This window comes from Phacochoerus africanus, chromosome 8 (genome assembly GCF_016906955.1).
Source record: "Phacochoerus africanus isolate WHEZ1 chromosome 8, ROS_Pafr_v1, whole genome shotgun sequence".
Taxonomy (NCBI): Eukaryota; Metazoa; Chordata; class Mammalia; order Artiodactyla; family Suidae; genus Phacochoerus; species Phacochoerus africanus.
In genome coordinates, this window is record NC_062551.1 from 45,912,077 (window position 1) to 45,934,326 (window position 22,250).

A 22,250-nucleotide genomic window follows, 5' to 3' on the forward strand; every position below is an offset into this window, starting at 1 on the left:
CACTATGGAGAACAGTTTGGAGATACCTTAGAAATCTATACATAGAACTTCCATATGACCCTGCAATCCCACTCTTGGGCATCTATCCGGACAAAACTCTACTTAAAAGAGACACATGCACCCGCATGTTCATTGCAGCACTATTCACAAGAGCCAGGACATGGAAACAACCCAAATGTCCATCGACAGATGATTGGATTCGGAAGAGGTGGTATATATACACAATGGAATACTACTCAGCCATAAAAAAGAATGACATAATGCCATTTGCAGCAACATGGATGGAACTAGAGAATCTCATACTGAGTGAAATGAGCCAGAAAGACAAAGACAAATACCATATGATATCACTTACAACTGGAATCTAATATCCAGCACAAATGAACATCTCCACAGAAAAGAAAATCATGGACTTGGAGAAGAGACTTGTGATGGGAGGGGGAGGGAGTGGGAGGGATCGGGAGCTTGGGCTTATCAGACACAACTTAGAATAGATTTACAAGGAGATCCTGCTGAATAGCATTGAGAACCTTGTCTAGATACTCATGTTGCAACAGAAGAAAGGGTGGGGGAAAAAATGTAATTGTAATGTATACATGTAAGGATAACTTGACCCCCTTGCTGTACAGTGGGAAAATAAAAAAATTTTTAAAATTTAAAAAATTAAAAGATGATCAACATCATTAATCATTAAGTAAATGCATATTAAAACTGCAGTGAAATACCCCTTCACATCCATTAGGATGACTATTATAAAAACACTGTGGAACACAGTATAGTGGTTTCCCCCCAAAATTGAACATTTAATTACCATATGACCTAGCAATTCTAGGTATACACACAAAAGAACTGAAAGCAGGATTTCAAAGAGACATTTGTATACCCATGTTCACAGCAGCATTATTCACAATAACCAAAAGATGGAAACAACCTACATGTCTTCTACAAGATAAATAGATAAAATGTGGTATAAACATACAATGAATTATTCAGCCTTCAGGAGTGAAATTCTGATACAAGCTACAACATGGCTGAAGCGTGAAAACACTATATGCTAAGTTAAATATGCCAGACACAAAAAAGCAAATATTGTATGGTTTTACTTATACGAGAAGTACCTAGAACAGCCAAATTTATATAGACAAAGTAGTATAGTGGTTACCAGGGGCTGAAGGGAGGGTGGGATGGCTAATTTTTGTTTGGTGGGTACAGTTTCAGTTTAGGATGACAAAAAAGTTCTGCAGATGGATAGTGGTGATGGTTCGACAATGGGAATGTACTAATGCAACTAAACTATTGATTTAAAAGTGATTAAAAGAGTAAAGTTTATCATACGTATAATTTAACACACATACACACACACACACACACACACAAAGATAGGCCTAAAATGGAAACAAACCCACTGTCATGAGTTAGTAAATGCTGCTGAAGCCATTATAATGAGATATGGTAGGACAGAGTTACTCCCCACCACCACCACCAACAAAAAAAGATAAAAAGGAAATAAAAAATTTACAAATTAGGAGTTCCTGTCGTGGCGCAGTGGTTAACGAATCCGACTAGGAACCATGAGGTTGCGGGTTCGGTCCCCGGCCTTGCTCAATGGGTGAACGATCTGGCGTTGTCTTGAGCTGTGGTGTAGGTGGCAGACGCGGATCGGATCCCGCGTTGCTGTGGCTCTGGCGTAGGCCAGTGGCTGCAGCTCCAATTCGACCCCTAGCCTGGGAAGCTCCATATGCTGCAGGAGCGGCCCAAAGAAATAGCAAAATGACAAAAAAAAAAAAAAAAAATTTACACATTAAGAGAAGGTGGTCAATAACTGAATCCCAATTTTAAAAAGGCAAGCAGAAAAATAACTAATGTGTTTATTGTTGCTATCTGTCTTAGTGATCAGAGGATTCGAATTAGAAAAATGAAAGTTTCAAGGAGACCAAGGAAATTGTCAAGAAAGCACTTGCTGATACCTTTCTAAAAAGAACTGTGATGAACACAAAAAATAACCACTTCTCATGTAAAGATAACAATACATAAAAATTTATGTAGAAAGAATGTCCCAAAAAAGTACAGTTGCTCCCTCCTTTATCCCTAACCACTCTATTGCCCCCACTTCTGCAACAGGAATCACTTTTTCTTCTTTTTTTTTTGTCTTTTTGCTATTTCTTGGGCCGCTCCTGCGGCATATGGAGGTTCCCAGGCTAGGGGTGGAATCGGAGCTGTAGCCACCGGCCTACGCCAGAGCTACAGCAACACAGGATCCGAGCCGCGTCTGCAACCTACACCACAGCTCACGGCAACGCTGGATCCTTAACCCACTGAGCAACGGCAGGGACCGAACCCGCAACCTCATGGTTCCTAGTCGGATTCGTTAACCGCTGCGCCGTGACGGGAACTCCAGGAATCACTTTTGTTAGTTTCTCAAGCAAACTTCAGCTCTTCCTGCAAACACAAATATTTTTATCCCACCCCTTTTCTTGTACAAAAGGTAACATATTATGACATAAGTTTCTATATATTGTTGTTTTTACTTAATATATCTCAGAGGCTTTACATATCTGGCTATAAACAGTGCTCTTTTCTTTTTCCAATTGCCTAGTGTTGTACTACATTCGGTGACTTAAAACTATTTCCAATATTTTAATATTGTGAAGAGTGCTACATAAATAACCTTGGATATGCATCATCATAGCAAGATCTGTAGGGTAAAATCCCAGAGGTAGGACTGCTCAGTGAAAGGGTAAATGCAATTGGAATTTTAAGAGATGTTGCCGGAACTGCCTTCCAAAAAGTTTTCCCAATCAGCAGTCCCTCTAACAATGTAAGTTTTCAAATTTGGGGAATATTTGCCATTTGAGTCCATAAGAAACAATACCTCCATATAGTTTTTGTTTTTTTCTTTTTCTAGGGCAGCACCTGAGGCATATGGAAGTTCCCAGGCTAGGGGTGAAAACTGAGCTGCAGCTGCCGGCCACGGCCACAGCCACAGCCACAGTCACACGAGATCCGAGCAGTGTCTGTGACCTACAACACAGCTCATGGCAATACCAGATCCTTAACCCACAGAGCAGGGCCAGGGATGGAACCTGCATCCTCATAGACACTAGTCTGGTTTGTTACCGCTGAGCCACAACTGGGAACTCCTCTGTATAGTTTCAGTGGCATTTTTTTCATGCATGATGTTGAACATGTTTTCGTATATTTGAGAACAATAAGTAGACTCTAAGTTTTGGTTTCTTTTCTTTTTTTTTTTTGTCTTTTTGTCTTTTTTAGGGCTGTACCTGCGTCATATGGAGGTTCCCAGGCTAGGGGTCCAATCAGAGCTGTAGCTGCCAGCCTACACCAGAGCTAAAGCAATTTGGGATCTGATCCACATCTGCGACCTATACCATAGCTCAAGGCAACGCTGGATCCTTAACCCAGTGAAAGAGGCCAGGAACCGAACCCACAACCTCATGGTTGCTAGTCGGGTTCGATAACCACTGAGCTATGACGGGAAAGCCTCTGAGCATTATTTTTTAATCCCTCCATTTTTACTGGGTTGTTAGTCTTGTTTAATCAATTTTTGGGGGGCTCTTTATATCTGGGGAGATCAGCTCTTTGTTTGTAACAAAATGCAGATTTCTTCCAGCTTGTATTTTAACCTTTTTTTTTTATGTAGTAGCAAAGATTAACCTTTCATGTCCAGGTTTTGGGATTCTGAATTTAGGAAGGTTTTTCTGCATTCCATGGCTAAAAATTCACTCAAGTTTTCAATCTTTAATGTTTATGTAATTTAATTTTAAGTACTTTAATTTTTTTGTTTTAAATTTTGACCCATTTGGACTTAACTCTGAATTCAATACATAGCATAATCCATTCTCTTTTCTCCAGAAATGCTACCAAACTGTTCCTATTACGATCATTGAAAATTTTTTTCCAATTGATTTGCGATGCCCCATTCACCACACACTAAAATCCTTGATTTGGTTCATTTTCGGATTCTCTATTCTTTTCCACTAGTCTCTCCAGTCATATGACAAAGCCACACTATTTCAATTTTTAACGTTTTAGGGTGTTTTGTGATCTTTTAAGACAAGCTCCAACTGCCCAAGTTTTTTTTCCCAGAGGGTCTATTCTTACCTTTGTTTTTCCACTTCAACTTTAGAATAATAAAGTCTATTTAGAAAAATATACTGTAGATCATGTTAAATTCATGAATTAATTTAAAATTAATGATGTTTATGATAAAGATTTCTATTAAATATGGTATAACATTGTTTATTATTTTGTGTCCTTCATGTTTTAAATTTTTTCTTATATAGGTTTTATTTATTTCTTGCTGATTCTGAAGCATTTTATCCCATTCTAAGGTTTTGTTTGTATACATGAAGTTTATTTACATGAATTTTATACCCAACTACCTTACTTTCTCCTTTTATTTAAAATTACATTGAAAGTAACTATAGCAAAATTCTTGAAGAAAGCATCTTTTTTTTTTTTTGTCTTTTTGCTATTTCTTGGGCCACTCCTGCGGCATATGGAGGTTCCCAGGCTAGGGGTAGAATCGGAGCTGTAACTGCTGGCCTATGCCAGAGCCACAGCAACTCGGGATCCGAGCCGCGTCTGAGACCTACACCACAGCTCATGGCAATGCCAGATCGTTAACCCACTGAACAAGGGCAGGGACCGAACCCGCAACCTCATGGTTTCTAGTCAGATTCATTAACCACTGCGCCACGACGGGAACTCCGAAGAAAGCATCTTTGCAATTAGCAGCAATTTATTTTTACACCCTCCCCCCCCCCAAAAAAAAATCCACTGGCCTTGGGGTAACCAGAGGAAATTAAGTAAATCCTTGATTTGGCTAGACTCCTTAAAGAACCTCAAACTTAGATTCCTTGATCTCACTAAACGTTGATTGTTTGTGTTTTTTTTTAATCAGACAATGGGAATAACACTCTTTAATTCACTTCTCTGCTATTTCCAATGGCCAATACTACTCCTCAATCTTTAAAGTTATTTCTTAATCTAGAACTGCACAAATCAGCTCCCTTAGACATACACGCCTCCCCCAAGACGTTAAAAGAACATCAAGATTGAATGGCTAGGACTCCAAGATCTGGGCTCTAAGCAAAAGCAAGCCCCCCATTTAAAAAAATAGTTTCTTTAAAACCAACTTTCGTTTTTTAAAAAAGCGCTGCTTTAATTTCTATTCCATAATTGATCAAGCTTTAAATCATTTATTAGCTCAATTATGTAATCTTTCTCCCATCAAACCTCAAAAAAAGAAAAAAAAAAAAAACCTGCCCCAGAAAGATCCATCCTCCTTGCCACTGTTTTACAATGAGGTTCAGAGATTATTTTCCAAGATACAATCTCAGTCAAACATACGGTTGATACTCATTTAAATTATCAATTACTGGGGTTCCCTGGTGGCTAAGCGGGTTAAAGATCCAGCGTCCTCACTGCTGTAGCGATAGGTTTCATCCCTTGGCCTGGGAACTTCTGCATGCCAGAAGACAATCAATCAATCACAAATAGTTAATTCCACACACACCCCTACACAAAATCGTGCGTCCAGTTTCTTCTCTATGGCACCCAACACATACCGGGCTCTCATTACTTGCATTCTGCACAGCTTGCCTCACCACCCCCTCATTCTCACGCTGCGACTATCACACCGAAGTCAGGAGCACAGCCCCCTTGAGAAGTCGGAAACTACTCCGTTTTAAACACCCCCTCCCCATTTCACGTTTAGCGATTCCTCCCCTTCAACCTCCCCAATCCCGTGGCAAGTTCCTGGTCTCCTCCCCTGCAGCCTCCTGGACTAGCTTTGGGTCTCAAAAGTCTCAGGTCCCAAAACTCGGCACCGAAGAATCCCCCAAGTCAAACTCACACCCGAACAAAGGCCAAGACGGCGACCCAGAAAGCCTGCGCGCTCCCCTGGGCGCAGTGACACTCCCAGATGTCTGCGGGGTGTGGCCAGGCTCAGGGGATGAGGAATCCAGACGAATTTCAAACGGTCCATCCACCGCTTTTTCCTGCTTCCTAACTACACTTCCCAGGAGGCTCGGCGGTGCAAATTACCTCCCCTTGCGGACTCACTCTTTTCTTCCAGAGCGCGTTCAACTCCAGGGGATACAGTAGGGCGGACCTGGGAAGTCCATTTTCAAATGGTTAGGAGTGGCCTTCTTTGGGAACCACTGCCTGAGGCTGAGCCAAGCTCCGCGAGGTCTCTGGTGCGCGTTTGTGAGGGGGACGCAATCTTTTCGGCGGGACAGCAGCTGAGCTCTGATAAAAATCCGGTTGACTGTCAGCCATCTTGCCCGCCTCTGGGCGTCGCTGACTACACTTCCCAGAGGACTCCTCGGCAAAACGTGATTCTCGTGTGAATTCAACCTCGAGAATCACGCTCTGGGGGGACCCTCAGGTCCGTACCAGCAAGTGTTTCAGTGCAGTGGAGGGCTCTGCTCCTTTGAAAGCTTGGAAGAACCGAGGTGGGGAACCCTAAGAGAGGGTGGGCTTGAAGCATCGGCTTTGTACCGCTGAGGAGGTGAGATTGAAATTGTGTTTGTGTCTGTGTATTGGTATGTGATGAATGACCGTGTGATTGTATCTCGCTGTTCCTGTAGTGAGCGTGTGTTTCCAATGATAAACGTGTGCAGCACAGCCCCAGAGCCTGTGACTGCTCTGGTGTGACGCGATGCGACCCGGTGAGGTACATGTAATCACGTGTGGCATTGAATGTGCTGGTGTGAGGAGCTTGTGACTCGGTGGATGTGATAGCGTTTGCCCCGTAGAGGGGTGTGATTGCGCGACTGTGTGCTGCAGAGTACCATGGGGGTACTTGTGGATACTGTGTGGTTTTATCTGTCGTTTGTGTGATTGTGACTGCGACCGTGTTCAGGTGTGCAGTGCCTGTGACAGTGTGAGTTGTGATTTATTGTCCTCTTGGTAATTGTGTGATTGTGCTTATGTGACCTTTTGAGGCCCTGGGTATGAGGCCCTGTTGTTTGAGTTGCGGGTTATCTTTAGCTGTAAGTCCCCATGTTCGTTTATATTTGTGTGTGGTTATGTTATTATGTTAGCATCACTGGATAAATGTATGAGGATTTTTCACTTATGTATATATACCACTTTAAGAATTATACTGTAGTTTTTCCCCATTTTAAAACTTTATGTGAATGCTGACATACTTTTATCTCTTACTTTAATGATTTGTACAACTATGTTTTTGGGAATTATCCATATTAGATATGATAGTGGTTCATTTATTATATTCCATCCTTTAAAGTATACCACTGTTATTCATCCCTTCTAAAAATGATGGACATTTGAGTTATTTCTAGTTTTTCACTTTATAGACTGTGCTGCCACCAGTATTCTTTTACATAGGATACACATGCATGATTTACCTACCAATGGAACTGCAGTGTCATATATCTTCCACTTTACCAGAAAGTGCCAAAATATCTACCAAACTAAATTTATACTTGCACAGCAGTGTTTGAAACATCACATTGCTCCATGTCCCTACCAAAACATGGTTCTGATAATTTTTTTACATTTTTGTGACATAGAGCAAATATACAGTAAAGTGCATGAATCTTTTTTTTTTTTTTTTTTTTGCTTTTTAAGGCCTCACCTGTGGCATATGGAAGTTCCCTGGCTAGGGGTCTAATCAGAGCTGTAGCTGCCAGTCTACACCACAGCCACAGCAACACTAGATCCGAGCTGCATCTGTGACCTACACCATAGCTCATGGCAACACCGGATCTTTAACCCACTGAGCAGGGCCAGGAATCGAACCTTCATCCTCATGGGTACTAGTCGGATTCATTACTGCTAAGCCACAAGGGGACCTCCAATTGTGTGATCTTAAGTATACAGCTGTAAAACAGTTTCCTAGATCAACATAAAGAACTTTACCACTACCCCAGAAGATTCACTCATGCCCCTTCCAAGTTATTCCTCTCCAGGAATCAATATTCAGAATTCTATAACCATTAGTTGATTTTACCCTTTCTTGAATTTCATAAACAAATGGAATTATATAGTATGTGCTCTTTTACAATTGGCTTCTTTTGTTCTGCATTATATCTATGAGATTTATTTGTGTTGTTGAGCGTAATTGCATTTAGTTATGATTACATTTAGGGATATGTTGCAATTGATTGATTTTTCAAAATTTCCAATATCGTTGCTAATGAACATTTTGCTGTGGTTTTTGTGAACACATAAATACTGTTCTCCTGCGTAAACATTTAGGAATGGAATTGATAGATCACTGGGAAGGCATATGTTTAGTAGATACTACCAATAGCTCGTGTTGTACCAGTTTACACTCCATCCAGTAATGTATGAGAGTTTCAGTTGCTCCACATCATCTCCATTATTTGATATTATCAATCTCTTATTTTAACTATTTTGGTGAATGTGTGGTCTACTTTCATTGCAGTTTTAATTTGCATTTCCCTGATGTGTAACATTCTGCACCTTTTCATATCTTTATTGGCCACTTGAATATCCTGTTTTTTAAAAGGATCTATTCAGGTCTCTTTGTCCTCTTGCCCTTTTAAATTTTTTTCTCTCTCTCTCTTTTTTTTTTTAAACCTATGCTGGATCCTTAACCCACTGCACCACAGCAGGAACTCCAGATTTTTTTCTCATTTTTAAAAAACTTTTTATTTTCATATTTTTTCATATTGTAAACATAGTACAAGGAATTCCCATATACTCTTCATCTTCACTCAGGTGTTCATAGTACATTTATGAAAACCAGGAAATGTGCCCTGATACAAGACTTTTGCTAATTTATAGATTTCTTTCTTTCTTTTTTGGCCACCCCACAGCATATGGCATTCCTGGGCCAGGAATCAGATCTGAGCCACAGTTGTGATCTATGCTGCAGCTGTGGCAATGCCAGATCCTTAACCCACTGTGCCAGGCTGGGTATTGAACCTACATCCCAGGGCTCCACAGCTGCCAATGATCCCATTGGGCCACAACGGGAACTCCCAGGGACTGAAATCTGATTCACAGCTTCCACAGCACTGGATCCTTTAACCCGCTGTGCTGGTGGGGAGCCAATCTGCACTTCCACAGTGACGTGAGCTACTGCAGTTGGATTCTTAATCCAAGGAAATGTTTGGCCATTTCCTTATGTCAAATTCTTTTCTCCAACAGTGAGAAACCTGCTTCTTAATATCAATAATTTTTTTCTGGGAGTTCCCGTCGTGGCCCAGTGGTTAACGAATCCGACTAGGAACCATGAGGTTGCGGGTTCGGTCCCTGCCCTTGCTCAGTGGGTTAAGGATCCGGCGTTGCCTTGAGCTGTGGTGTAGGTTGCAGACGCGGCTCGGATCCCGCGTTGCTGTGGCTGTGGCATAGGCCTGTGGCTACAGCTCCGATTCGACCCCTAGGCTGGGAACTTCCATATGCTGCGGGAGCGGCCCAAGAAATGGCAAAAAGACGGAAAAAAAAAAAAAAGACATTTCCAAAGTTACTCCGTTTAGTTCTTTTCCTCACCACCCTCTTCATTGTAGTTTTGTCACTCATTTTTCCTACATTTAGCTTTCTGTGTTATACTTCAGGTTCCCTTACATCCTGGTTGATTGCAACATGTCAATATTTTGAGTATGAAAAAATTAATATAGTTCCTGCCCACTCCCTGTACATAATCAACCTCATTAGTTTCTGCTTTATCCTTTTGGTATTCCCCTTTGCACAAATGAACAGATACAGGTATTCTTTTGAGTGACTCCTTTTTGCATTAAAGATACTCTAGGTACTCTTTTAAACATTGTTTCTTTTACATGTCCTGGACATTCTACTGCAATTCAAGGAGATGCTAACAATTTTTTTATAGCTTTATAATTTTCTAGGGTATGGATTTATCATGGTTTATTCAAGCATTCTCCTTTATTGGGCATTTTATAGGTCATTTACAATATTTTGCTATTAGAAATAGCACAACAATAAATGACTTTCTATAGATACATTTTTGTATTGTGTGAGGTGTATCTTCAGACTAGATTCCTAAAAGTGGGATTGCTGGGTTAAAAGGTAAATGTATATGCAGTTTTGCTAGGTATTGCTAAATTCTCCTCTAGAGTTGTCTCTAGAGTTGTTATATCGGTTTTCATTTCCACTTGCAATGTCATAAGAGTGCCTCTTCCTTTCCCCACCCACAGCGTAGCCAACAGAATGTTCCCTCATGCATGCTTTTTGGTTCTTACCATTGTAATACGTGAAACATAGTATCTTGGTGTTGTTTTTTAATTTGCTTAATTATGAATGTGCTTGAACATTTTATTTTATTTTATTTTATTTTTGCTTTTTAGGGATGCACCCTTGGCATATGGAAGTTCCCAGGCTAAGGGTTCAAATCAGAGCTATAGCTGCCGGCCTACGCCACAGCCACGGCAGCTCGGGATCCAGTGGTACCTGTGAGCATCACCACAGCTCATGGTGAGGCTAGGGATCTAACCCACATCCTCATGGATCCTAGTCGGGTTTGTTAACCACTGAGCCACGAAGGGAACTCCTGCTTGCACATTTTAAATTGTATCTGTGTGCGTAGTGGCCAATTAATACCTTTCCCCATTTTTCTAGCCGTTTTTTAGCCCTTTGTCTTCTATGATTAGTAGTTTTGGGGTTTTTTGGTTGGTTTTTTGGTTGTTGTCTTTTTGGTATCTTGAAAAGAAATCTTTGCTTATTCCCAAGGTCTTAAAGATACTCTCCTTTGTGGAAGTTCCCAGGCCAGGGATCAAACCTGTGCCATAGCAGTAACTCAGGCTGCTGCAGTGACAGTGCCAGATCCTTAACCTGCTACACTGCAAAAGAAGTCTATGTGTTCTTTTAGAAGCTTTATAAATTTAACATCCACATTTAAATCTGTGATCCATATTAAATTAATTTTTGTGTATGCTGAGAGGTAAGGACAGAGGCTGTTTTTCCATTCAAGTATCTAATTCTTCCACCAAGATTTTATTGAAAACACCATCCTTGTGGTGAGATCGATTGCAAGAAGCTTTTATTGTAAATCAGGTGATATTATATATGTGGCTCCCTTTCTGAACTGTATTCTTTTTATTTTTTTCTTTTTGTTAGTACCACTGTCATGAAGTCTACAATATTAATTCTCTCTTTTTTCTTCTTTTTTTCAGACTATTTTAAATCTTCTCAATTTCCTATAGATGTTAGAATCAGTTTGTTGATTCTCAACAAAGAAAAATCCTTGCTAGAATGTTGTTTGTGTATCTATATTTTAATTTGGGGAGAATGAAAATCATATTGAATCTTCCAGCTATTAAATATATATATATATTTATTAAGGTCTTTAACTTCTCTGAGGAGTTTGTTATGGTTTTCTATGCACATCTTTTGTTAGATTTATACTTGGATATTTGACATTTATTTTTGAAGCTATAAGTAGTATTTAAATTTTAAAATTTTTCCAATTGCTGGTAGAAGTACTGTTGTTTTTTTGTATTTGTCCTTGTATTTAACATCTATAAAAACACCTATCATAGGAGTTCCCGTAGTGGCACAGCAGAAAAGAATCAGACTAGGAACCATGAGGTTGTGGGTTCAATCCCTGGCCTCACTTGTGGGTTAAGGTTCCGGTGTTGCTGTGAGCTGTAAGTTGCAGATGTGGCTCAGATCTGGCTTTGCTGTGGCTCTGGCGTAGGCTGTTAGCTATAGCTTGGATTAGACCCCTAGCCTGGGAACCTCCATGTGCCTCGGGTGCGGCCCTAAAAAGACAAAAACAAAAAAGCCACCTATTGTAAGAAGTGATTTATTGAATTAAGGGAGTTCGCTTTCTCTTCTGCTAAGGGTTTTTTTAAATTGAGGGGTGATTTTTTTTGCAGGGGAGGGGGGACTGCACCTGCAGCATGTGGAAGTTCCTGGGTCAGGGATTGAACCCACACCACAGTAGCAACCCAAGCTGCTACAGTGACAAGAGAGGGCTGAAAAGCATTTTCTGTGTCTATGAAAGGATCAAATGATTCTTCTTTTGTTTATTATTAATATGGTAAATTATGTTTGTTTTCAAAAGTTGAACGAACTTTTTCTCCCTGGAATAAACTCTACTTCGCCATAATGTATTACATTTTCCCCTCAGTGAGTTATATTTACTAATACCTCCTGTAGAATTTCTGCATGTGTGTTCATGAGAAATACTGGCCCATAATTTTCTTTTCTTCAAATGTCTTCATTAATTTTTGGCGTCAGGCTTATATTAATTGCATAAAATGAGTTGGGAAGAATTCCCTGTGTTCTCTTTTCACTGCATGTAAGACTAAAGTTATTCCCTAACTTTGGAAGAATTCACTGGGGAAACTATCTGGGCCTGAAATTTTCTCGATAGGAAGATTTTAAATTATGGAATCAATTTAACTCTTCAGCTGTGCTGTTGTTTCTGGGGTTTTTTGGGGTTTTTTTTTTTTGGAGTTTTTGTTTGTTTGTTTGTTTGTTTTGGTCTTTTTGGGGCTGCACCCGAGACATGTGGAGGTTCTCAAGCTAGGGGTCAAATCATAGCTGTAGTCGCTGACCTATGCCACAACCATAGCAACACCAGATCTGAGAGCCAGGTCTGTGACCTACACCACAGCTCATAGCAATGCCGGATCCTTAACCCACTGAGCAAGGACAGGGATCAAACCTGTGTCCTCATGGATACTAGTCAGATTCGCTTCCACTGAGCCATCACAGGAATTCCAGTTTTGTTTCGTTTTGTTTTTTTTTTTTTTTTGAAGGAATTTGTCTATTTCATTAATTCATTAAGGACGTAAACTTTTTAGTATTCTGTTATTATCTTTTTAATGTCTATGGCATCTGTAGTGGTATTCCCTTTTTCATTCCTAATTTTGTTCATTTGTGTTATCCCTCCCTTTTTTTCCATCAGTGCTGTTGTAATAGGTCTCTTATTCCTCTGGGTCCTTTCAAGATATTTTTCCTTTCTCTTTGGTTTTTACCAGTTTGACTCTGACATGCTTTGGGTATGGTTTGCTTCCGTTTTGTAGATTTGTTTTGTTTACCTTTTGTATGTTATTCTTCAGGTTTGCTTAGCTTCTCTTTCTGGATTACTATGCATTCTTTAGTATCTGCCACGTAATAGGCTGTGTGGTTGATAAGGGAATACTAAGAACTAATAGATAGTAATAATAGTTATATTAAAGGAATGCTCTCAGGTTTTAAGGAAGAGGCATTTGTGGGTTACTTTGGTTTTCGTTTCCTAGTGTATGTTTCCTTGCAGTGGAATGCAGTGAGTAATGAAGTAGCCATTAAATAATTGATAACATGATAATTTTGGTGTTACTTCTGAGTGGTCAGTTTTACATGAAATTATTGATAAATTATTTAATGATCAAGGAGGTTGGTATATAGAGAGCAATGCTCACTGCCCTTTCTACTTTAATAATGATCAGTTTACTATAGTCCTATATCCAATAAACAAAAAGCACACATTTTCTTAAACCATTAAACATCAATCACAAATTCAGTTATTCTCTTTAATAAACAGTTTAGACTTCTATTAGTATTTTAATGTAACTTATTCTTTTGGACATTTTAAATATCTTAAGAAGCACGCAGGAGTTCCCTCGTGGCTCAGTGGGTTAAGGATCTGGTGTTATCACGGCTGTGGCTCTGCTTATAGCTGTGGCTCAGGTTCGATCCCTGGCCTGGGAACCTCCACATACTGGCCAAATACACATACACACACAATATACACAATTATTACAAATTTTATTACTACACTTACAGTCAAAAGCTACTCTAAAGCATCAGTCCAGGAGTTCCCGTCATGGCACAGCGGAAATGAATCCAACTAAGAACCATGAGGTTGCAGGTTTGACCCCTGGCTTTGCTCAGTGGGTTAAGGATCCAGCGTTGCCGTGAGCTGAGGTATAGGTCGCAGACGCAGCTTGGATCTGGCGTTGCTGTGGCTATGGTGTAGGCCAGCATCTCCTCCACATGCCTCGGGTGTGGCCCTAGAAAGCAAAAAAATAAATAAATAAAGCATCAATCCATTTCTACATTATTTCTATGGTTTTAAATTCCTTCCTATTGTTATGCTAATTTCAATGTCTTTCCAACATTTCCATAAAATTACTTTGCTTTTCTAGATTTCAGTTTTCTTAAGGCAAGACTCATTAACCCCAACAATCTTCTCAAACTAGGCAAATTAGAGGAGCTGGTTTATCAACCAGATGTTTCTTGGTCAGGACTTGGGACCTGATTGTAAAACCCAAGATCACTGAAAACTGCTTTGACCAATGTATATCCAAACTAAAATGCATATGATCAACTTTTAGAAATTAATCATTCAGAATTCATATACAAGTAAAAACAATATATATACAAGAATATTTATTACAGCATTGTTTGAAAGACTGGAAATAACCCTGTTGATCATGGATAGCAGATTCCATTTAATGGAATACAGTGTAACTGAGAGAATTGTATAGCTCTGAATGTACTAGTTGGGATCTTGTCCAAGATACATTAAGTAAAAATAGCAGTGTGTAGGATACACTACAATTTGTATTTTTTAAAAGTATATCTTTTTGTGTATATATGTATATATACAAACTATATTCTCTAGGTCATAACAGGTTGTCCAAATTTGTCCCGCTCCAATCAAAGCCTGAAGTTTCTGGATTAGGGAATAAGGAGAGATTTACCCTTTTTTTTTTTTTTTTTTGGTCTTTTTAGGGCTGCACCCGTGGCATATGGAAATTCCCAGGCTAGGGGTTTAATAGGAGCTGTAGCTGTCGCAGTCTACACCACAGCTTATGGCAATGCCAGATCCTTAACCCACTGAGCAAGGCCAGGAATCGAATTCCTATCCTCATGGATACTAGTCAAGTTTGTTACCGCTGAGCCGCAACCGGAGCTCCCACCCCTTCTTATCACTAATACCCTTCAAGTGTTTGTGAAGAGTGGACAGAGAGGAAAATGATAGTTCTGGGAGCTTTGAGATGAGTGAGATCTTATATAGCTTTTTTTTTTTTTGCCTCCCCCAGCTCTGCCTTTATACAAAAGAGGAGCCCAGAGGAGGACAGGTCCTTTTCTACAGATATTAAAGCCATGGCTCAGGTGAGATGCTATTTCCTATTGTTCAAATAGAGTCATTTTTACCCCTAGTACCTGTACATATTTGCTTTCCTCATCATGATGCTTTTGGTGTTTAAAAAACAAAAAACAAAAAAACACTTCAGACAGTTTAGTTGTAAGCAGTGCCAAAGTTCTCTTATCCTTGCTCTTAAGGAAAAGGTCTCTAGTAAGCCAATTCAAAATTTTCTCTCTTGGTGAAGATATTTATAGAAAAAAGTGGTTGGATAATCATTATTGGAAAAAGAAAAAAATGTCTGGTTAAAGATCTTTACACTCTTAAATTACAGATTAAGTTAAGGATGAAGTTAGGGAGCCAAGGGGTTTAATAACAAGTTTCTCTGAAGAGGTCTTAATCGGATTAAAACCCATTGGAAACTGCTTATGGATTTCATCAAGATTTCCTATAGGCTCCCACAAATTGTGATTTACAAAATGTAAAAACAGCCTGACTGAGACCAGATTTGAAAAAAATTTTTTGCATAAATTAAGACAGTCCCCTTTCAGGAATCAGACCCCTATGTCTTCCTAAACAACCTGGTGCCCTCCAATGTCCCCCCTTCTGCTTTTAAACACTGTTTACAAACTCATTTCATATCATTTAGGTCCTTCAGCAGCTTGTGTCTCAGACCTTCTGTCAGAAATCTTGGTAGAACAGCAAACGGGTTTTCCATGTGTTAATGGTCAGTGATTTGATGGGATAGAGATGAGTGATTAGGGGCATATCATAGGGAAAAGCCCTGATCCGCTCCACAAACCTCAGTTTACCAATAAGAAAATAGGTGGAATAGTTTTGTTTGATTGCATTCTTTTGTTTTTTTCTTTTTTCTTTTTTCTTTTTTTTTCTTTTTGGGGCTTATGTAGGTTCCCAGGCTAGGGGTCAAATCAGAACTATAGCTGCTGGCCTACGACACAGCCACCGCAACGCTGGATCCAAGCTGCACCCACCACAGGTCACGGCAACACCAGACGCCCGACCCACTGAGCGAGGCCAGGGATCAAACCCGCATTCTCATGGATACTAGTTGGATTCATTTCCACTGAGCCATGATGGGAACTCTGCATTCTTTTTTTTTGGGGGGGGGGGTTATTTGTTTGTTTTGTGGCTGTGCCTGTGGCATGTGAAACTTCCCTGGCCAGGCCCAAACCCGAGCTGCAGCTGTGGTAAAGCTGGATCCCTAACCTCTACACCACAAGGGAACTTCTGGATTTCATTCTTTTTTTTTTTGGATTTCATTCTTAATACATAGAAAGATCTGGTGTGTGAGCCTTTCAGGTCAGGTGTGTGACTAGTGGTCGGTACAGAGCTCTGACATCCCACCAGCTCATCCAGGATACACAGACTCAGTAAAGCCATTTGTGTGAAACTGGATCATGCTGTCCATCAGCTTCCTGTAGCTCAGGAACAAAGAGAATTTACAGTTGAGCAATGGATGGTTTTGGGTAAGATGGGGCCAGTATTGGGAAGGTCTTTAAAAGATCACCTTCAGCCTCAATGTCTGGAAGCAAAAGAGAATTGTCATTTATGTTAGTATTATAGAATCTTATTTGTGGAGAAATGTACTTAGGAAAAGAATTTGTTGTAACAAAGAATGACTTTTATTATATAGTGGTGTGACATTAGGATGGATCAGATTTAAATTATATGCAAATTTAATTTTCTAAGATAAAATATTTTTTCAAGTCACTTTATGTATATTCACAGGTCAAGTAGTACTACTTCATCTGGCCACACTACCATTTCCGTTCCCAAAAGGTAGCTGTCCTCACCTCTCGAACATTGAGGACAGTTTAACTCATTATCTCTTGACTCACTGCAGCGTGGAATGGACATTGTACTCCCACATTGTATCCTTCACTTCCTCTGATTCTGTATGAATCATATATATATGTTATTATATTATTATTATTATTTTTAATGGCTGTACCTGCAGCATATGGACGTTCCCAGGCCAGGGATTGAATCCAAGCCACGGTTGCAGCAACGCCAGATCCTTTAACTCGCTATGCTAGGTGCGGGGATCAAACCTGCACCTCTGCAGCTACCCCAGCCACTGCAGTGGGATTCTTAACCCACTGTGTCACAGAGGGAACTCCTTTGGTTAAATCAGTTGTGGGTGCATTCTTATGACTTGTAAATATCACTCATTGCTGAGCCAGCTTATGGTTTTATTCTATTACAGCCTTTCATTTTTCCTGGGGATAATTGCTTTCTCCCCCTATTTGCTTAGTTGTTTATGTAGTTATAGCCAAAATCTCCAGAATCACTGCCACATGCCAATCAATATGTTTTCCATCTGGTCAAACACATCAGTTCCTTTTGAACATGGAGACACTGCATTCCCTTTCTTGAATCCCATGTTTTCCTCTTTTCTGGTTTCCTCTGATTTTGGCGGAGCACAACCTCTAGTAGTTTCCTAAGAAATTGTGCTTGAGACCTTTTACGTTTAGAAATGTCTTCTTTCACTTGTCACAACAGAATCATAGTTTGGTTATGAAATTCTAGATCAGAATTTCTTTTCTTCACTAGCATATTGAATTGTTCACAACGATTTTCTTAAGAATCCCATTGCCTTTCTGATTCTTGATGACTTTTATCCAATCTGCTTTCCTCTGGATGCTTTTAATATCTTCTCTTTATCCCTTATTCTGAAATTTTGCTCTTAGCTATTTTGGAAAAAGAGAGAGAGAGAGAGATTCACATGTGTTTATAACAGACTCTATGATAAGCATGTGCTGGGTGTTGGTTTATACTATTTCATTGAATAGTTCCTCCTCTTAGCCGGATTCGGTACCTTCCCAGACTTGTTTGGATAATGGAAGTGTCCCACTACACACAGGCAGTTTTGCCCTGGGGGAAACAGAGTGACTGTGGAAGCACAGCGATTCAGTCCTGCTTATTTGTTTATAACCCTTGACGTGCATCAGAGACGTTCAGCCCCGCTCTGTATGCTTTCTGTTTTTACGCTTCTTCTACCTTTATTTATTTTTTTTTCCTCTCTCTTTCCTTCACAAAAGTACTTCTTTGTATTAATCAAATCTAATTTTTTTAAATTTACCATGGTTGTTGTTCCAGGAGTCAGTGATGTTCAGTGATGTGTCCATAGACTTCTCTCAGGAGGAGTGGGAATGCCTGAATGATGATCAGAGAGCTTTATACAGAGATGTGATGCTGGAGAATTACAGCAACCTGGTTTCGATGGGTAAGGACGTCTGTCCATAATAATTTAGATTCCGCCCTTAGAGGGTCTGCTTTCTCTGCTGTTATACTCACCTACCTTTCCAGTAACCGTTTGGATTTCCACATCCTGCTCCCAGAGGAATGTTTTTAATACTTTAGAGTTAGAAAGAGGCGTTTATGCTTTGAGTTATGAGGGGAGTCTCAAGTTCTCTGTTATGTTTCGTAACGCCGATGTGTCTTTCTTTGACTCTTAATAATGAAGGGATTGGATTTGAATTCTGGGACATTCTCATCATAAACTTATCTCGTTACTTCTTTTGTAAGCAGGACATTCTATTTCTAAACCAGATGTGATCTCCTTCTTGGAGCAGGGGAAGGAGCCCTGGCTGGTTGACAGAGAACTAACAAGAGGCCAGTGGCCAGGTAAGTGGTTGGTCAGCGGAGAGACTGCGCCTTTGACATGCAGTCTGGGATGCGCCTCTTAAAAACTTTAGGCCTGTTGTGCAAGAGGAAGCCTTTTCAGCATGACCTTTCAAATGACCTTACCTTTTCCCCTTACTTAACATACTCTACCTACTTCTCTTCTACTTCTGTCCCACGTCTAACCAGCTGGTGACCTCCTCCCCCTTCTCTAATAATATTCCTTTCTCTCTATAATTTGGGTCTACTTCCTTATAAGCTTCTCATCCTCTTTTGTATTTAGTCTTTAAAAAGCATCCCTGTCTCTGGAAATGTTTTTGCTCTACGTTACCAAAGACTTTTTTTTTTTTTTTTTGAGGGTTTTTAAGATAGAGCAGCTCCTACTCTTCATACATTAATACACATTTACTGATTTCCTAATGTGTGTGAGGAACTCTGCTAGGTACTGAAGAGTTAAAAAAACGAATAAGCAATTTCAGAGTTTGTAGCGTAATAGGGCTACTGTATATAACTCCTAAAATGTAGAACCTCCATAAGAAAGGTTGAGATAGGGAGCTCAGTGAAAGGTGAGGGCCAAAGAGATAGAAGAACTGATCCACATAGATGTCAAAGAGGGCGATTTGAGTGTGCACGTCATTGACTTTCGATAAAATGCTGGAAAATAAGGGTCTGTGCCTCCTTGAGAACTTAGTGCTGGCAAAGAGATTTGGTACCTAGGAGCAAAAACAGGACCACACATTCATTCATTCAGTATATATTTATTGAATACCTTTTGCACACCCAGCACTACACTCAACACTGATACAGCAGTGAATAGAATAGGCAAAGTCTCCAATCACAGAGTTTACACCCCAGTCCAGGGAGAGATACACAAATAAATGAATATGTACTATATATAATGGTAAGTGCTGAAAAGTAAAACAAAGTAGAGAAAGGGGGTGGAGAGTGCTATTTTATGTGACATGCTACGAGAAACTTTCTCCAATAAGATGACATTTGGGGAATTCGTGTTGTGGTGCAGCGGAAACGAATCTGTCTAGAAACTATGAGGTTGCAGGTTTGATCCCTGGCCTTGCTCAGTGGGTTAAAGATCCACCATTTCTGTGAGCTGTATTGTAGGTCACAGATGCAGCTTGGATCTGGTGTTGCTGTGGCTGTGGTGTAGGCCCCCAGCTGTAGCTCTGATTCGACCCCTAGCCTTGGAACCTTCACATGCCTCGGGTGCGACCTAAAAAAAAAAAGATGACATTTGAGCAGAGACCTGAAGAAGTACAGCAGTAAATCATTCTACATGATTACCAGGAGAAAGAACATTCTAGAGAAAGGAAGCCAGGCATTCAGAGGCCTGAGGCAGGTGTGTGCATTGGCAGCCAGGGGGCCAATCCTTCATCTGTCCTAATAAATCCAGCACCTCATTTCATGTGACCTTTGCATAACTTCAATATGTAATTCTAAAAGTGGACAGTTTCTTCCTTCCTTAACTTTATTTTTAATTTATTTATTTATTTTTGTCTTTTTAGGGCCACACCCATGGCATATGAGGTTCCCAGGCTAGGGGTCTAATTGAAACTGTAGCTGCTGCCGGCCTGCGTCACAGCCACAGCAACACAGGATCCAAGCCGTGTCTGCTATCTATACCACAGCTCACGGCCACACCGGATCCTCAACCCCCTGAGCAAAACCAGGGATTGAACCTACATCCTCATGGATGGTAGTCAGATTCATTTCCTCTGAGCCACAATAGGAACTCCTCCCTTTCTTAACTTTAATGCTTTATCATCCCTAATAACTTTTACAATGATTTCTTGGTACACTAAATTGTGTCCTTCTCTTAAGAGCTAATAAAAGTGGACATTTTCATCTTAAGGATGCTATTGTCTTTAACTTGTTCACTGCTCTATTTTATACTTGTTATCTATTACTGTCCTAATTTTCCTGAAAACAGTTTTTCTGGACTGTATGAAATAAAAGTGTTTATTTACCAATTTCCAGGGGGTGCTTTTTCTTTTTGAATTTTAATTTTGATTGGCAACCTTATGTTTTAATGTAGTCAGTTCCTTTGTGGTTATTATAAGTTCTGACTTTAGAAAATTAACTAGCCTCTACAAATTTTATGGATATTTTATCCTTTAAAAATTTGTTTCTGCTATTTTTAAAAACATTTAAAAGTTATCCATTTTAAAGTTAAATAATCCATTTTAAAGATGTTTTACAGTAAGCTGTAAATTGAAAGTCCAAATCAGTTCTCCCCCCCATATTTTATTTTAGCATCACTTACTCAACAGCTGATTATTTCATCATTGTTTTGTCTACCTGTTAAGCAGTAAGTTCTGATTTTTATTAGTTTGTATTTCAGGGCCTCTTATTCCATTTGTTTGTTCCATCTATCCATTTATGCATGCAGGATAGATATGGACAGCAAACAATTAATATATTTTATTTTTTTATTGGTAATTATCTCAATTACAGAAAAGTAACAAATTATAGGTAGATAGTCAAACAATTATAAAACGAACTGTCATGGAACCATCACCCAGGTCAAGAACTACAACACTGAGTCCCTAGTATCTTGTGTCTCTTTATACTTTTATCACCTAAGAGGGCCACCCACAATATAGTTTAGTTTTAATTGAGTTTGAATTTTATATACATAGACTCATACTGTATATATTCTTTCATGTTGCTTTTTTCTTGAGCATTTTGCTTTTCAAATTCATACATATTATTTTTTATAGTCAGAGTTGATTCATTTGATTATATGAGTAGACCACAGTTTATTCTTCAGTTCTACTTTTCATAGGCAGCTTGTTCCTAGTATTTGACAGTTACGAGTAGCTACTATGAACATCTTTATGTTTTTTGAATAGGAGAGAAATAAGTGGATAAGACATTCTGTCTTTAGCTGCCCAATTTTCAACTTTTCTTTCTTTTTTTTTTTTTTTGCTATACTGGGGCACGTGGACGTTCATGGGGCAAGGATTGAACCCACACCATAGCTGTAACCAGAGCCACAGCAGTGGTAATGCCAGCTCCTTAACCCACTGAGCCATCAGGGAACGCCTCAACTTTTCTTTAATGTTTATAGTTTACAATCTGTAGACATTAGATTGTCTATGTTTAACGTCTATAGTTTACAGTCCCACCAGCAAATTATGGGAGCTCCCATTGTTCTACATGTGTCCTAATGTATGGGATTGTCAAACTTTGATTTTTACCAGTTGGTAAGTGTATAGTGATTCTTCAGTGTGGTCTTAGTTTGCATTTCCCTTTTTACTGATGAGCTTGATGCATTTTCATATCATTTTTGTTCTTTTGGAATTCTTCTGTAGTGAATTGCCTGTTGAAGTATTTTTTACCTGTTTTTCTGTTGGATTGCCTGTGTTTTTATTAATAATGCGTAAGGATTCTTTATATTTTGCAATGAGTATATTCCACATTCTAAAAATTGCAAATATCTTCCACTCTGAAATGTCTAAAATTTTAGCTCTCTTTATGGTTTCTTTTTTTGAACAGTAGTTTTCAATTTTTGTAAAACTTAGCACAAAACTTA

General features: G+C 39.5%; 1 protein-coding gene across 1 annotated transcript in view; it reads left to right on the top strand.

The window, feature by feature from the left end:
* The first annotated feature begins 6,062 nt into the window (after nucleotides 1-6,062).
* LOC125133195 (zinc finger protein 82 homolog) overlaps nucleotides 6,063-22,250 on the top strand; it is a 76,086-nt gene continuing 59,898 nt past the window's right edge. Inside the window, exons 1-4 of the mRNA XM_047791324.1 lie at nucleotides 6,063-6,532; nucleotides 15,012-15,084; nucleotides 18,176-18,302; nucleotides 18,605-18,703. Coding sequence (XP_047647280.1) covers nucleotides 15,076-15,084; nucleotides 18,176-18,302; nucleotides 18,605-18,703 — 235 coding nt within the window. The 5' untranslated portion in view covers nucleotides 6,063-6,532; nucleotides 15,012-15,075. The remainder of the gene's footprint in view (nucleotides 6,533-15,011; nucleotides 15,085-18,175; nucleotides 18,303-18,604; nucleotides 18,704-22,250) is intronic.